The sequence below is a fragment of the Protomyctophum parallelum genome (assembly GCF_964188405.1).
Source record: "Protomyctophum parallelum genome assembly, chromosome: 3".
NCBI classification, from domain to species: domain Eukaryota; kingdom Metazoa; phylum Chordata; class Actinopteri; order Myctophiformes; family Myctophidae; genus Protomyctophum; species Protomyctophum parallelum.
The window spans coordinates 45,373,162-45,390,366 of NC_139698.1; the positions used below are offsets into that span (position 1 = coordinate 45,373,162).

General features: G+C 42.7%; 2 protein-coding genes across 6 annotated transcripts in view; both read left to right on the top strand.

Moving 5' to 3' along the window:
* The first annotated feature begins 311 nt into the window (after positions 1–311).
* On the top strand, positions 312–10,757 carry mios (missing oocyte, meiosis regulator, homolog). 4 transcript variants are annotated; one of them, XR_014569091.1, is made up of 12 exons: positions 312–390; positions 781–1,640; positions 1,741–2,233; positions 2,896–2,994; positions 3,376–3,630; positions 5,565–5,734; positions 6,247–6,312; positions 6,486–6,644; positions 6,802–6,954; positions 7,671–7,831; positions 8,907–9,036; positions 9,186–9,211. XR_014569091.1 is itself a non-coding variant. In XM_083761830.1 (12 exons), exons 2-12 carry the CDS (start codon positions 822–824, stop codon positions 9,274–9,276), a joined length of 2,640 nt encoding a protein of 879 aa, XP_083617956.1. In that variant the 5' UTR covers positions 312–390; positions 781–821; the 3' UTR covers positions 9,277–10,757. The 4 variants fall into 4 exon arrangements, 2 of the variants coding, with proteins under 2 accessions (XP_083617956.1, XP_083617957.1); XR_014569092.1 differs by having other exon boundaries at positions 8,913–9,036; XM_083761830.1 differs by having other exon boundaries at positions 7,627–7,831; positions 9,186–10,757.
* Positions 10,758–11,250: 493 nt separating this feature from the next.
* Positions 11,251–17,205, top strand: part of glcci1b (glucocorticoid induced 1b) — a 31,101-nt gene continuing 25,146 nt past the window's right edge. For both annotated transcript variants that reach the window (XM_083761109.1, XM_083761110.1), the window contains exons 1-3: positions 11,251–11,372; positions 11,513–11,897; positions 16,575–16,723. In XM_083761109.1, the coding sequence (XP_083617235.1) occupies positions 11,576–11,897; positions 16,575–16,723 (471 nt within the window). In that variant the 5' untranslated portion in view covers positions 11,251–11,372; positions 11,513–11,575. The remainder of the gene's footprint in view (positions 11,373–11,512; positions 11,898–16,574; positions 16,724–17,205) is intronic.

Here is a 17,205-nt window from a genome sequence, read left to right on the forward strand (position 1 = left end):
TTACACTATTTATTAGTCTTATTTCTACAATCTATATGACAGCTGCAGTGGACTGTCTACACTCTACACCTACAGTCAGTCAGCCAGTCTTTTGATATGCGAACAGATGACGTAGTTTTTTTAATTCACAAATCAAATTAGTGTATCATAGGCCAAATTGTATGTGTTTTCATTTCATGCGAGAACTAGGATTTAAAATTATGATCGGCAGGCAATACATTTTCGTGGTTGCAGCGCCTCTTAGCGGGGAACTGCGCGTCACAGTTTATGTGTGCGTAACAGGAACCATCGAATACTTGTCAGTCTTCACCCCACGGTCATGTTTAGGTGTAACACACAACAACCAGAGAAGCTCAACAGCGGTTACTATCGACATGTGTATCACAAGTTGTAAGTAGGATATCTCATATTTTACTTCTAATACTTAAACTGCGACAGTATTCATCAGACATCCAATTTGACCGACGATGTGTTCTCGATGACTCGGTAACCCTAGCTGACCACTGATGTGTTGTTTTTATTTAGCTTGTTAGCGCTAGCACAAGTTAGCCCTCCGGGTGCCTATAAACTTTCAATCTACACCCTAACTAAGTCTATAGCCTATATTTTTATTCAGTAAAATATGTGATTTCTTTCTAAGCAAGTATTTGTGAAATTTTCTGACGCTTAACGATAGTAACAAAGTAGACCTTTTTTGATATAAAGTTTGGTGCATGTTAAAACAGTGGCCTGTTCTGAAATGTCATTTTATCAGGTTACAAATCATGTTTACCCTTATAGAAAGAAGATTCAACTGAAGATAACCTATAAACATTTAAATCATGAGTGGTTCAAAACCGGACATTTTGTGGTCTCCCCACCACCCTGACCGTTATGTCATCTGTGACTCTGAGTTGGGACTCTACCGCATTGGACCAGTGGGTAGTGCTGAAACCAAGGTCGGCACTCTCCCACTCTCTGAGGAAACCGCTGCTACCTTACTAGCCATTAACTCTGACACGCCTTATATGAAATGTGTGGCCTGGTATCCAAAGCATGAGCCTGAGTGTCTCCTAGCTGTAGGTCAAGCCAATGGTAGAGTCGTGCTCACCAGCCTGGGCCAGAGCCACAACTCTAAATGCAAAGAGCTTATGGGGAAAGAGTTTGTGCCTAAACACGCCCGTCAGTGCAACACTTTAGCCTGGAATCCCGTGGACAGCAATTGGTTGGCCGCTGGGCTAGACAAACACAGAGCGGACTTCTCTGTTCTCATATGGGATATTAGTAGTAAGTTTTCACCAGATGCAAGTGTTGCTGCTGAGAAGATTCGCCTGTCCTCTGTGGATATGGACTCGGGCATGGTGGTTACCAAACCACTGTATGAGCTCGGACAGAATGACGCCTGCCTGTCCCTCTGCTGGCTACCTCGTGATCAGAAGCTGCTGTTGGCTGGTATGCACCGTAACTTGGCCATCTTTGACCTGAGGAACACCAGTCAGAAGACGTTCGTGAACACTAAGGCCATCCAGGGCGTTACAGTGGACCCACACTTCAGTGACCGCGTGGCCTCGTTCTTTGAGGGCCAGGTGGCCATCTGGGATCTGAGGAAGTTTGAGAAGCCCGTGCTCACGCTCACTGAGCAGCCCAAGCCACTCACCAAGGTAACGTTTTGAAAATCAAGAACATGTTCAATCTGACTAAAATAAGTAACACCAAAAGATTCTAAATTGTGCTCAATCATTTCTTGCTCTGGGTTCTCAGGTGGCTTGGTGTCCCACACGCACAGGCCTACTGGCCACGCTGACGCGGGACAGCAACATCATCCGCCTGTATGACATGCAGCACACGCCCACGCCTATTGGCGATGAGACGGAGCCAACTATCATTGAACGCAGTGTGCAGCCCTGTGAGAGCCAGATCGGCAGCTTTGCCTGGCACCCCTCCTCCCAGAACCGCATGGTGGTGGTGTCTGCTGCTAACCGAGTCATGACTGACTTCACCGTGTTTGAGCGCATCTCGCTGGCCTGGAGTTCCACCACATCGCTCATGTGGGCCTGTGGCAGGCACCTGTACGACTGTTCCGAGGATTGCCCGGAGGGGGCGGCTGAGAGCATGATTGAGAAAGACATAGCCACTAAGATGAGGCAGAGGGCCCAATCCAGGTATGGCCACGATACCGTCCAGGTGTGGAAGAATCACCTGCTAGCTGGAGGAGGGGATTCTCAGCTCAAATCTTTGTGGTATGACCTGTATTATATCCTTTACTAAAGACAAATGGTGGTGAGTAGTGACAGATTCTTTTGTAGGATGGTAATGCTGTTGTTGACACAACTGACAACACAACAGACCATGTATAAGTATATTACACAAATTCAACTATTATTTTTAGCTTTATATAGGCCAGTTTAAAGGATGTGTATGAGAATCATACTATAAATGCACAAAATCTGTGTGTCTGTCTATGTGTAACTTATCTTGAGAAATTCCCGACCAACTTCAAACGCGGGAGTGCGGTGCCTGGCATCGAGGCGATAGAACCAAATTGTCATCTATGACGTCATAGACTGGCGTAGACTCCATATTTGGGCATGCCCGACACGGTGCTACATCTGTAAAAGGACACAGATGGATATATACAGAAATCTCCATATGTATGAGCTTAAAAACAGACGGGTACTCTGACAATGGGTATTGCATAACTGGATGGCACTTTCATTTCCAACATGCATCGTTCCCGAGCCGACTTCCATCTTTCCCGACTTCCATCGTTGGCATGCCATTGTGACCATTGGGGAAGGAAAAACTATTTCTCCCTCTCCCTTGACCTAGTATGAAGTTGAGCAATTGTGCTGCGCTTGTAGATGTAATTATGCTGCTCTTCTGCAATGACTGTTACATTTCCTATGTAAGTATCACATATGAAGCAGTGCACAGAGGACATGGAGCTGAAGCTACAGGGGAATAAACAGACCCTTGTCTACTCCGGCATTAAGAATATTGTAAAGACCAGCTCAGGTAAGAAGCATCAGTGGTGTGAAGCTGCCTGATAATGCATAAGAAAAGCCACATTATGAGTGAATAACATGCAATTATTCAAAACCAGAAATAGCACTTCACGAAGAAGCAGCATTTTGTATTTGAAAACAAAATCGATGCCAGAGAGTAAACCCTACAAACGTATCTGTAAATACCTTTTTTACTCGTTTTTCAGACGCAAGAATGTTGTGTTGGGGCTCATTGACAGTGCAACATAATACAAACTGCACAATTAAGATGAAAATGCATATAGAAAATATATAAATAAACATAAAAAAAGCAGAATAAAGCAATAAGAATGTGAATCTGAGGATTAATCGACAGTGAATTACTGACTGTCCATTCCCCACTCGTCCCCAGGTACGACTGAGAATCGCAGGTGCTGGAGTGGCTCAGACCGCCAGACGGACGTGCCACGCTACCTCAGCGAGGAGCGCAGCCTGGCCCTGCGGCTGTGTGGCTGGATCAGCCGTGGGCCAGACATTGACGTAGAGCCCTTTCTGCGCAGCCTGGAGCAGGAGAGTGACTGGGAGCGGGCGGCAGCCGTGGCACTCTTCAACCTGGACATCCGCCGGGCTATCCAGATCCTCAACAAGGGAGCCACTGCTGACAAGGGTGGGGAATGTGACAATACCATACTTGCACAGTTTATAATGGCATACACCTAAGTTGGTTGACTCGATCATTGATTGGATTAGTTGATTTATTGATTCGTTCATTTCCGTTTGTGAGATATGACACTGTCATTACTTGCGCAAGCAGAGCGCGCAAGTATTGTGGTCGTGCTGGTACAAATGCATGCGTATGCGTGGTAGGTATTGATGGTGACGTAATTAAGATATGTATCGATGCCGGGTTATTACGTCACCTTTTGATGGTGACGTAATACAGATAGGTTTCAGATTACATACATGTATACATGCAGACATTACCTTTAATTCACCTGACACTGAAACATATCCTAATTATGTCACCATCGACAGCCAGTTATAACCCGACATTGAAACATATCTTAATTACGTCACCATCAACATCAGTATATATACCTACCAATAAAAAGATAACATAAAACATATGCACATAAAAAAGCCAGCCGACCACAGTATAGTACTTTCAACTTACTACTTACATACATACATTACCTGTTACCCAACCAATATTGAAACATATCGTAATTACGTCACCATTGACAGCCAGTTATAACCCGACTTTAGTATTTCATTTCAATGTTTTACAGAGAGGCTGAGATTTGAAAGTTCGTAGTGGTCGGCAGTACTTGCGCAATCTGCTTGCGCACTAATGGCCATTTATGGCCTACTTGTGTGCAACGCGCAAGTAGGCACCCGATAGAGTGCAGTTCTAGTTTTGACTGTCCTTTTCTTTTTTTAATCAAAAGTTAATCATTTATTCAATGTAGCTTACTGATCATTCCCCCAGTTTCATGAAACTCAACCCATCTGTTCCCAAGTTAGTTTAGTTTCAGAGAGACACAAACAAAGATACAAGACAGGGTTGATTACAATATTAACCTGCACACATTTCTGCAGGCAGGATAACAAGCTGTCCAGTAATGTCGTCAGTCTTGTCCAAATATGTAGGGGTTGCAGGAAGGTGGATCTGAACAGTGAAAATATTCACACAAAAGCATTTTCACAGTATGTGAAAAATATCCTGGTATTGACTTACTTTGGCACTGACCAGTCCAGCGGTTTGCTCGATTAGCTGCGGACAGAAAGACCTTCTAGACAACTAGACATGTTAGGTGCCAGACTGTATAAATTATGCAATGGTCAACACACTATGATTTACTTTTATGCAGTAACTGCAGTAAAAGACATGAAAAGATAACAATTTGGTGCAGTACTTTTAAGTGTGCAAGCCTTTTTTCTCCTTTCCCTTTCCCCTTGACTTTGATATTTGATTGATTTGATTAGACAGACCTAACACTTATGAAATTAATTCAATTCAATTTGGTATACTTTCTTGGATGTAAAAAGCACTCAAATTACAGATATTATATTGTAAGAATGTATTAACTATTTACATCTTTGATCATGTAACAGTTATTAGCATGTAGTCTGTAGAGGTGTAAATGAAAAGCCTCTTGTTTAAACAGCTTCACAGAGGAAACTTCAAATGTAGGTCACAAGTGTTTCTACAAGAGGCTCTAATGAGCATTTCCTGAGCATGACTGATGGGTTGATTCATTAGATATGGTGTGTCAACAGTACTTTGTGTGCTATTCCTTTCTTATTTACGTAACACAATAATGGCATCGTAGTATAGTGGTACTCTTCTACTAGGCTTTCTGACTCAACAGGTGTCAATAGTAACAACACATTACATAACTATTAATATACTGTTAATTAAAAATATATGAATTATTTAACTGTTTTAAACTGCTCAGATGCATATTATACCTTCTGTCTTCCAAAAAAAATCTAGTTTTAAGGAATTTAGAAACACTGCTCCCTACTGGGCTTTCCAATCCCTCGCTATATTTCCATTTTCCATTCTCCACTAACGACTCAACACCTCCCCGGCCATAGGTGACCTGAACCTGAATGTTGTGGCCATGGCACTATCCGGCTACACTGACGAGAAGAACTCCCTATGGAGAGAGATGTGCAGTTCACTTAGGCTTCAGCTCACAAACCCCTACCTCTGTGTCATGTTCGCCTTCCTCACCAGCGAGTCTGGGGCCTACGATGGAGTTCTGGTACTGTATGAGAGGGAAAGAACATAGTGCTGTTGTAAAATGCATTTAGAACCATTTCTGACAGCTCTACCCTATTCCAAACAGAAGGAAAGGCATGGAATGCTTTGGAGTCTCAGATTATTGGGGAATTTTGCAAATGGGATATTTCACTGAAGAAGAAGAAAAAATGAACTTCTATATTATGTGCATAAAACAGTACCCACAGGGCATTGACATGTGTACATTTGTAGAATACACTTAACCAAAAACAATGTAATCTAATTTAACTTGATTTGTAATAATTTCCATCCCTGGTCAAAGCCTTGTGAAGTTAGTTAGAACACAGGACATTTAGGCCTAAATCCCCTAGAGGTCCTCAGTGAGTTTTAAGTGGCATACAATATAAATCAAAATACAATGAACATTGTGGTGTTGTGCAGATGTGCACATTATATATTTGTAAAAACAAAAAAATAGTAAGGTTACCAAATGAAACATGAATAAATTAATAACAATATTCTCTCTGATCTTAGTATGAGAGCAGTGTTGCAGTGCGGGACCGAGTCGCCTTTGCGTGTATGTTCCTCAATGACACACAGGTAATAACTTTTACTAATAACGGAAGTAGATAATGATCTGGCTGTGAAATACAATTACATCACTTTTCCATGACCACATTCATGTTAAGTAAATCCTAACTAGACCATAGTCAGAAGTTAATTTGATGTGAGCTGCATGCACATGGTTTGAATTTCTATTTGATACTTCGCAGCTACCTCGTTACATTGAAAAGCTGACCACTGACATGAAGGAGGCCGGAAACCTGGAAGGCATCCTGCTCACAGGGCTCACTAAAGATGGAGTGGACCTGATGGAGAGCTACGTCGATCGTACCGGTGATGTTCAGACCGCCAGCTTCTGTATGCTCATGGTAGTGAATACACACATTCTATCTTTGACCATGTCTAAAATCAGCCGGCTTGCTGATGATTATTTCTCTTTTCACTGCACCTGAGGAAAGAACAGATGTGCACACGGTATCCCACAATCTATTCTATATAGTGTAATCTGAGTATTTCTCTCTCCAGGGTTCCCCAGGTGAGGTTGTGAAGGACCCTAGGGTCCAGTGCTGGATTGAGAACTACCGCAACTTACTAGATGCATGGAGATTCTGGCATAAACGGGCAGAGTTTGACATCCATAGGGGCAAGCTGGACCCTAGTTCTAAACCCCTTGCACAGGTAACAATAGATCATTTCTGTTGTATTCCTTATTATTTTTTTATGTTTTTTTAATTTGAGGCACTGACTACATTGTTATTACTGCACTCGCCTTATGTGACTATTTACCTTGTTTGTGAGTTCATGCCTATTCTACTGTGCTTAATATTCCAATCTCACGTGTAGTTGACACGCTTTGGATAAAAGCGCCTGCTGAATGCCTGTATATATTGTACATTTTAATTCCTGTAAGGTTAGTTTGAAATCCGTTTCTTGGAAAAGTGTGTATTCCATTCCATGAACATAATCACATTGCTGGCTTTCATGCCATGACATGTTTGCTAAATCAACATCTGCTTCTCTTAAATTATTGTTATTTTAACAATCTCATACAGTATAGTCCTCAAGATAAATCACAGTCAATTTCCAAGTGGAGGAATTTGCCAATTCAATATAATCTAATCGGTCCATTCAGGTATCTAGACTTTTACTCCTCAGACTGCTTACAGTATATGCCATAATTTATTATGCAACTCTTTCATAATAAAACCTTCATGACGAAAGAGACAGCTGGCTTATCATAAAACCCTTATGACGAAAAAGACAGCTGGCAAATGCCAGCCAACTTGCTCTATCTTCATTTCACTTGTTCTTATCAGCTGACCTTTGTATTGTCTCTCCTGTGGCGGCCAGGTGTTTGTGAGCTGTAATTTCTGTGGGAAATCCATCTCCTACAGTTGCTCAGCCATGCCTCATCAAGGCCGTGGCTTCAGCCAGTATGGTGTCAGTGGTTCGCCCACCAAGTCAAAGGTCACCAGCTGCCCTGGCTGCAGGAAACCCCTGCCACGCTGTGCCCTCTGCCTTATGAACATGGGCACACCCGTGTCCAACTGCCCAGGTGAGCTTAACTACAGTAATAGTGTAGCATGTCTAATAGTATAGCATGTGCAGAGATTCTGGATTAACGTCATAACACACATCTCGGCATCGCCTTAAGTGGATACCGCTAAGCATTATCTGGTGCAGGGAGCCATACTCACGTGTATCTGCAGTGAGAGGATATTGCATACCTGAGTGTAGTGGTGGGCACTGGACAGGCCTTCTTCCTTCCTTATTACAATGGTATATGTACAAAAGTGAATGGGCTCCAGAGAGTATAATGATATTTGCTGCGTTTCCCAAAGAAATGTTGTGTTGCACGTAGCTTGAACACACCACTCTAGGCCGCAAACAGAAGCGGTTTCAGATTGGCTGTCAGACACTGTCCTTTTTTGGGAAACAGTCAAACACAACAACGTAGAAATAGACAACATAGACGTTTGGCACGTAAGGCCTCCTGCATGAATACATTTAGAAGAAAACCTGTTTCCCTAAAGCCTCTTTAGCCTACACACACCTGTCAACATGTGGCAGTAGTAAAACCATTTGCAGAGAAATGTGTGGTGTTTAGGCCTACTTCAGCATCAAAGAAATTAAATTGTCAGAGGCATGCATATATATATATATATATATGTGTGAAGAGAGCCTACTGTCAGCAGTCCAAATATTATTAAATCTCAGAGGCGAAGTGATGTCGGCAAGGTAAATGTAGGCCTATATGAAAACACTACTGTCCCATTGTGCATGTGAATTAAATTGAATAACATTCGATTGTGGGTTAATAAATATAGGCCTAGACAAGGAGGTTAAATGGGAGAATACTGTGCAGTCAAAGTTACCAATACAAGCTAGTTAATTCAGCATTCTTATTGACCGGTCAGGCCGGTATGGTAGGCCTCAGGCCTACCAATATAAGCCTCAGGCCTACCGTACCAGGCCTCAAGACTACCATTGCGTGGCACATCTATGCACAGAATATCTGTATGTTCACAGTGAAAGGGGGTTGTTGAGAAGATCTACGCGCATACTGATTGTTACTTACTTACTCATTGATTGTATATAGACTTAATGATCAAATCATTTTCTTCTGCAAGGCACAGCGAAGACAGATGAGAAGGTGGACCTTACCAGGGAGAACAAACTGGCCCAGTTCAACAACTGGTTTACCTGGTGTCATAACTGTCGACATGGCGGCCATGCTGGCCATATGCTCAGCTGGTTCAGGTTAGAACTCTGTTATCCAGATAATATTGTCAGATATGTGAATTCACTTTTAGCTAGGTATGTCTGTGCTTTGGTCAGGACACCACTTTATTTCCTATTGTATTGACATGTTACTGGTTGTGTGGTTGACCTTCACCTGTCCTCTACAGAGACCACTCTGAGTGCCCAGTGTCGGCCTGCACGTGTAAGTGCATGCAACTGGACACAACAGGGAACCTGGTGCCTTCGGACAGCAGCTAAAGATGGGAGGGATCTTGCCTAAAAGCTTAAACACCAGCAAAGAAATCCCACCCAGGCTAAGGACACGACTACAGCACCTCAACTCGGCAAGAACAAGTACAGGGACAAAGGGTTCGGTTCAGATAAGAGTCCTTTTCTGGATATGTGCTGCTGAGTTACTACTTTTTTTTTTTCCTTTTTTTTTTTTTTTTTTAATAAGTTATAGCCGTAAGTGAATGTAACATTGTAGTATACACGTACATGTTTCATCACAAGAAGGGAGGCAGGGTGTGTTTCTGATGTGTTCATGTTAATACTAACCTAATCCATGAAGGAAAGGGAGGCAATGTAGCTAATCAACCCTGCAAATGACAATGTGAGATCCCACTTAACAAACATATTGATTTGCTCAGGACAGGTGCACAACAAGAGGTTGAATCAGGATGATTTTTATTATGCTCTATTAAAAAGGATATACTCGCACATCAGCAGATTACACGTGCCAATACAATATTATCTCATTTTTTATTTTGGCTGTTTTTTTTGCGTGTGTTATTTTGGGCTTTGGGGGGTTACTAAAGGATCTTCAGATACCTCATAAAGGCATGTGTGGAAAGGATGGTGCAAGAGGAGGAGGAGGAGGAGGAGGAGGTAGAGAACGTATGTGGTGTGTTTGAGAAAGAGTGGGAGGAGGAGGGGGGAGGGGTGAGGTTTGGGAGTCTGTATTCACCTCCCCTCTCCAGGCCTGTGGTGGTCCATGAAAGAGGCCCCCCTAGAAAACAGCAGCTGCTCGGCACTCCGACAAGACCCTCCAGATTGTTCTTCTCATAAAGAACCTCAGCTGCCGGAACACCATTGACTGAAGCCTAATTTAAGCTCCGTCGCACGACAGTGTCGCTCGCCGAAAACAGCAGACCTACAAGCTCACGATGCGTCACATCCGGCAATCGTTGTGAGCTTGTAGGTCTGCTAGTTTTGGCCCGCGAGACCGCGGTGCGATGAAGTATGAATCAGGCTTTAGGGTGAGGGAACAGACATGCTGAGCCTGTGTGCCCCCACTCCCACATGCACGCGCACACACAGAGCCTCTCTTTCTCGCCTTCACTTTCTCTGGTGCCCAAATTGCACCCAGAATATGCATACCACACATCAGACCAAAGAAGGGTGCCGTCCGAGGAGCCGGCTGTGTGTAAGCTGCATTGTAAATGTATTTTCTCATTATTTACCACCCTCTTATACTCCAGCTTGAACCCGCAGACGCATTGTAAGTGGGTAGGGGACGGGTGGGGGGGGGCTGCACCAGAGCTAACTAAATCACTTAGTCATGGAGGATGGATGGAGCATGGGAGCTACTGTATGCTGCTTTGACCAGGGTTTTGTAGGCCTGCTGCTCTTTTGTGAACTATATTGGAGCAGGTTTGAGAAATTGTCAAGTTGTGATAACTAAGATACTCGTGTTTCATAAATATGGGAGCAAAATGAAATGGTCTTTCCTGTTTGCTTTTGAAAATACATTTTTTTTGTGACTAATCAGTGTGTCTGAATTTTGTTTAAAAGATTGTGATTTCAAACATACTCTGAGCATCTTCATCTTTAATCTTCACTTTTTTAACTAATCAACTCAAACACCAGAATAAAAAAATGGCAGATATGGAGAAGTAGGCTATAGCCAAGAAATAAGTAACAAGAAATACAGTAAGTGAAATAACTTAAGGCATATACAGTAATGGCAAGTGACTCCATATTTAATCCTAATTATCCACAATTGTTGTTGTGTAATGTTTAAAGAAGACATTTTCAAGAGAAACTTTGGCAGTTCTCAAAACGCATCACTTTAGTGATTGGCTGAAAGTACAATCCATAGACCATGCTAGACCAATGGGTAATGTTACTGTAAAACTCGGCTGTCCAACCACATGTTCACTATTAAAGAGCGTAACCCGCCCACGTGTATCAGCCAGTAGTCTTGCCGATACAACTGTCATTTAAGTTTAGTGGATGTGGAGAAGCTGAGAGGAGAACGTTTGAATTTATAGATTTAAAAAGTGCTTTGGAATTAAGTTTTACGTTTTATATGTCAAGATTATTGAATACGGCGACATGTTTTAACACTCCAGGTACGTTTATAACTAAAGAATGCTTCCTTTGTGTCCAGGGCATCTTTAAATTCAGATCAACGCATGAGGTGAAAAATTACAGGAAGCTAACTGTTAACATTATTTTGCTAACGGCCGAATCTTCCATTCCCCCTCCACAGAAGTAGAAAGTTCGGAGATACGTTTTTCCGACAGCTTTGAGACTTGAGAGGCATTGTAGAAGAATGTCAGCCCCCGGCAATTCGCTCCAGCAGCCGAGAGTGAGACGTAGCAATACGGGCTCCCCCAGTTCATCCAACAGCTGCCGCTTGCACCCTATCCGTGCTACCGTGCCCTATCAACTCCTGGCCGGGGGTCAGAGTAGCCCGACACGCACGCAGTCTCTCGGGCTCGGCGTTGGAAGCAACAATGGAGCCACGAACAGCAGCGGATCGAGTCCCTCGAGCCCCATTTTAAATTGTGGTGCAAATGCAAGGCAGAGACTGTCCCCTGAAAATAAGGACTCGTGCTCACCAGACCGAGGTCCAAACTCGCCAGTCTGCAGAGGTAACGTTTATGAGTTTTGTTCCTGTGTCGAGCACACCACAGCTCTTGACAGCCTGTTCATGCCATGCTACCTCTTTGTATCACGCACGCCTTGCTGCCATGGTGTCAAATATCTTCTGATAACTTAAAACAAAACATAATCTGAATTCTTGTACTTTTGTGACACTTATTTATCATATCACATCTTTAGTTTCAGGCTATACATCTTTAAAGCAAAAGTGTATGTGTGCCCGAGCTATTCAGTCTGCCCAACCATCCAATTGTACACAAAAATAGAGTGCTCCATTTACTTTTCTTTCTTTTTGTCTGAGAGGTGGCTAGTATTAGACATGTTTGTATTCTCAAAGGTCTGGTGTTAGTTGTCCTCCATGCCACACATTTGGTATAATGTAGCTAGCTACTGCATGTGTACACAACATAGTACATACATACTGTAGTCTGGTGGACAGTGGAGATGACCTATGATATGCCTGGTATGTTTGTCAGCATTCGATGTAAACAACGTTTCAGTTCAGAAAGTGACTTTTATTTAATTAAATCGGTCACTGTAACCATTTGATAGAAAAGCTAGTTTCCTGCCCTCAAAGTGAGTGGTGTGACATTTTGTGTGGGCATGCTGAGCTGTCGTTCTTTCAGGTGATAAGGAGACTGGCTGAAGAGGATATGAGAGACCATGCTGCTCTAAATCAGTTTTCACTGCCTCCTTAAATCTTGTTTATGTGACAGTCTCTCCTGCCAAATATCGATGCTGCAGCTGGTTTTTAGACTGGTTGTATTTTCCTGTCCCTTGCCAGCACCATTTTTTTCTGGAACAATCATGGCTATTTTCTGTAAACTCTGCATTTAGCATTGAACAGGGTACAAACGCACACAAATAACCATGTACCATCTGACGACCATCTGAAACACTGATACAGAAATATCTGAATACAGCAGCAGCTTGCTTTTTCAGTAACTGGTAGGAGACATGCCGAGTCTGACTGTAGGTTAACAATGGCAACTGGCGAGTGTTTCTAAATTTGCCAGTGTCTATGAATGCAACCAGGTATTTTGCACTACAATGACCTTCAGCACACCAGGTTGTGAATCACCTCTTGCTGGACAAGTGAACACAGTCCACCAAATGCCCCCTTTAGCCAAATTGAATAGCTTCCTGAACTTACCTTTCACCAAAATGGCAGCCTACTTGTCAGAGAGATGCATTGCCTTTACTGTAGAGTTGGTAACCATCTTTGAGAGCATGCTTCACATACCTCAAATGTGATGACCTTTAACCCTGATCAGTGTTCAGTACAGGGCACAAAGCCTTTCTGTCCACTGCTCACAGTGGCTGGGATACATCCCACAGTAAAGCTCTTGCACCATGTATGGCAGGTGCGTAAGAGAAAACCCTGAAATCACAAAGAAGTACCATGCACTCTTCTTCCTTTTTGTGACTTTTATCAATGTTTTAGTGCATGGAGTGGACCTTCGGGCTATATTTTCCACCAAACAAAAGGGTGTTTTAATTGCAAGACAGTGGGCAGAAGGTCTTTGTTTCTTAGCGGATACATCGCAAAACTCGCCAGACTCTTTTGTCATTTACTATTAAACTGGATTTCTTTCTGAACACAATTGGACCTACCTGTGAAAGTCCACCAACTTACCAGCTACAGCTCATTTACCAGCATGTGGCTGGTGGTAATTTCCCACCATAATAACATGCCATACATTCCTCAGTCCTCCAAAAGAGATGACCTTTAACCCCAACCAGTGTTCCATGCTATTGATGATGATAGAGACTTGACCTTTCCTCGATTGGCTGTGACCTGCCAGTCCACACAAGCCAGAAGGAGCCTCACATGGTGTTTATCTACGAGGGCTTTGGAGATTAGGATTCTATTTGTACGGTTTCACGAATATGACTTATCACCCAGCTTTAATAATGGATGCACTCCATGGATTGTATTATCCAGTGTGTCTTACCATCCGAACAGCAGAGTCTCAAATTAATAACTGAAGCTGTGGGCTAGTTTCTTGGGCTCCTATAGTGAGACGGTTTGATTAAACCTAAAAAAAACACCTCACTAAGTCTTGGCTATCTTAATACCAGTATGCCCAACTGGAATACACACAATATGTTACATTTGCAATCTAATTATTTGTTGTGTCCCTCATCTTGTTTTGGCCTGTGAGTTAAAGGGTCGCCAGTATATGAGGACAGCGTGAAGACCTTGGACAAGAGGGTGAAATACCATTACGTGACCTTTAGGTTAACCACCATGACCTCATCCTCTCGCCACACCATACCAACAATGAAAGTCCCTCTCCCTGTCAAAGTGCCAGCTGTGCTGAAATAGGCCTGCCTCATTGTCACCCATTCAAACTGCAGAGTTGGAGCAAATGTGAAAACAAGCATGTTGTCCAAATAAGTCAACTTTTGGCAGAAGCTTTCCTGTCTTTTCTGAACGTTTGATAAACTGTTACTAAAGTGTCACATTTGCAAACATGAAACATGTTTGCATACTTTATTTGCTGAGACTTTATTTGCTGAGACTAACTTTAAGCTAGCTTGTGTATAGTGAAAAGCTAATGATGCTAACAAACTGTCATTGACAAAATGTGAAAGCATAATGCATATACACTTAACTGCTGGTGAAGGTCGGAAAAAACACCACAAAATGACAGTCCATGAATGATCAAATAACCTGCTTTAGAAATCGGCAGAAGACTCTTAGTCTCTTAGACTTTTAACGCCCTGGGGAGGGTGTACATTTTCAACAGTTATCTGACCAATAATGACATTATTATGTCAGTTTCCCAAAAATAAATGCATGTTAATTCAGTCTGACCAGAAGCATCTTCAGGGATAAAACGTGTACCCACTGCCGGCGATAAAAAAATGCAAGACCTGTTGGGTATATCAAAAGCAAAGGTATGGATTTTTCCCCCTGACACCCCTCCCTCCCCCCCCCCCCCCCCAACCAAGGCCCCCCACCCCCCAGGCAATCGAACCTTGTTTGTTACTATCAGATATTTTGTTCTTTTTCCGTCAGATTCTTCCATTTCAGCCACTGGGGACATGATGGAAAATAACCACAAGCTCGGTTCTGAGAACACTGGCTTGGCCTGTATCAATATTGATGGAAATTTAGCCTGCTTCCTTTGTCTACAGTACTTCAGGGAATTTTACTGTAGCCCAGCAAGTTTACTTAGGCAATACCTTCTGGTGGATATGTCTATGTATTCTCTGTACAAAGAACAACAATGAACCACAGTGTAATTGTGCTAGGAGAGATGCCCCATGTAGATAGCTTAGACATTGTGTGTTAGTCTGTGTATTATTAGTATTGGATGGGCCTGTGCAGTGGCCTGCTCAGACATGGAACCAAGTGAATGAGCATGCTCTCTTTGAGTCTTCACCTGCCTAACCCTTAAAAGTTTAGGCTCTCTTTGATATGGAAAGCAAGAAGCTTCCGTTGGCTTTCAGCAATCATATAGAGTGTAATCCTGCCTAATGCGTTTCACCCATTCCTTACTGCAGTCTACCCTGCTCTCAAAAACTCTTGTTTGGGTGTTTTTACTGTGTGAGTTGCTGAAGGAATGTTGAGTGGATGCAGGCTGTATTGATGTGCATTGTGGTGTGGTTGTTTATGAGTTCTTATGTGGGTGGTGTGTGCTTAACTCCTCTGGCTCACAGCAGACTGCTCCCATAACATTAGATTCAGATACTCTAGCTCTGTCATTTACTGTACATTTGCTTACTTGTTTGGTTTGACGGACAGTCAGAGCTGCTATTACCCAGACCAGCACTAATACTTAAGAGATTAAAACTGACTGTACTTTGAAAACAAGAAGAGATTGGAGGGGAAACTCTTATATCAGGAAAACATGGTTCATTTTCAATACTGTTTGCTTGCTGCATTTCTGTTGAGGTTCACTATAATAGATAGGTCTTCTATTTTTAAGATTTATTTTGTGGCTTTTATGCCTTTTTATTTATAGAACAGTAGTTTGACAGAAAATGGGGAGAGGGATGGATGGAGAGTGACACGAGGCAAAGACCGTTGGGATCGGGACTTGAAGCCACGATGCGCTGCCAGACTACACTTAGCCTAGGTGCCCGGACCGCTACGCCAGCTGTCTGGGCCAATGGATTGGTCTTTAAAGGAATTATTAAAACTTTCAGCGAGTTACACTTACACCTGACTTATACTTCACTAGTAGTTCTGTACAGTGTTGTAGTGCTACTTTTAGAAGTGGGGAGACGCCCCATAAGACACTGCGCACACGCATACATGCACATTTGCGTGCACGTGTGCAGACACGCACTATAAAACATGCACGTGTATAGCCTATTTAGAAACGGGGTTTACAATGTTTAATCGTATCCATAAAAGTAAATGACAAGTCAAAAAAGAAAAAAAAACATTTTTTTCATCACAATTGTGCTTTGTACTGAGCTTGGTTCCTCCTGCGTGTCCATTTTGGTCCAGGGTAAAGTTCATATAGTGCACTTGAAGTGCCAGATTCTCCTTAAATAGTATAACAGGCAGTATTGCACTACTACATTTATATGGGTGGATGTTTTTGTGTCATTATACATTTGTATTTGACATACTCCAGCAGTAACTTTATTGTTTTGGTGGTGTACCACTGGTGAATGATTACATCTGCTTTTCTGCTCACAATTTGCAGCAGAGAGGGTGAAGCTACAAGTGCGAAGTTCCAGTGCCATTCGGCGGACATCTTCCCTGGATGCCATCACAGGGCCTTACCTCACTGGTCAATGGCCTCGGGACTCTCATGGACCCTATCCTTCCAGCATGAAAGACAAAGCCACTCAGGTAACAATTCATCTAGGAAGAAAACCATCTTACTTACGTGTACGAGTGAGTGAGCTTACCTGGCAATTAAGTGAGCTATAGCCATAGTTTTATTATTTGTCTGACAGATTGTGCAAATATCCTACATGATGCCAAAGTAGATGACATAACCTAGATATTAAGTGTAACAGCTATATTTGAAGTCATAACACCCCATAAACCAATGTGTAAGGGCTCTATGTTCAACCTTACCATAGTTTTCCTGGGTAGCAGCCCACACATCGACACCAACTAATCTTGTCATGTGACTGCAGTTTTCCTCAAATGGTCTGATTTGGGTTATGAAAGAATATTGAATATGTATGATCATGGCATGGCCATTGACCAGGGCCATTCCCTCCTTCCTTACAGAAGCCTTTCATGTGTCTGAATGAAGACCGCAGAGCCTCATTTATATGAGCTTCATCCCTTTAACCCTTCATTCACCTCGCTTTTTTGTGCCT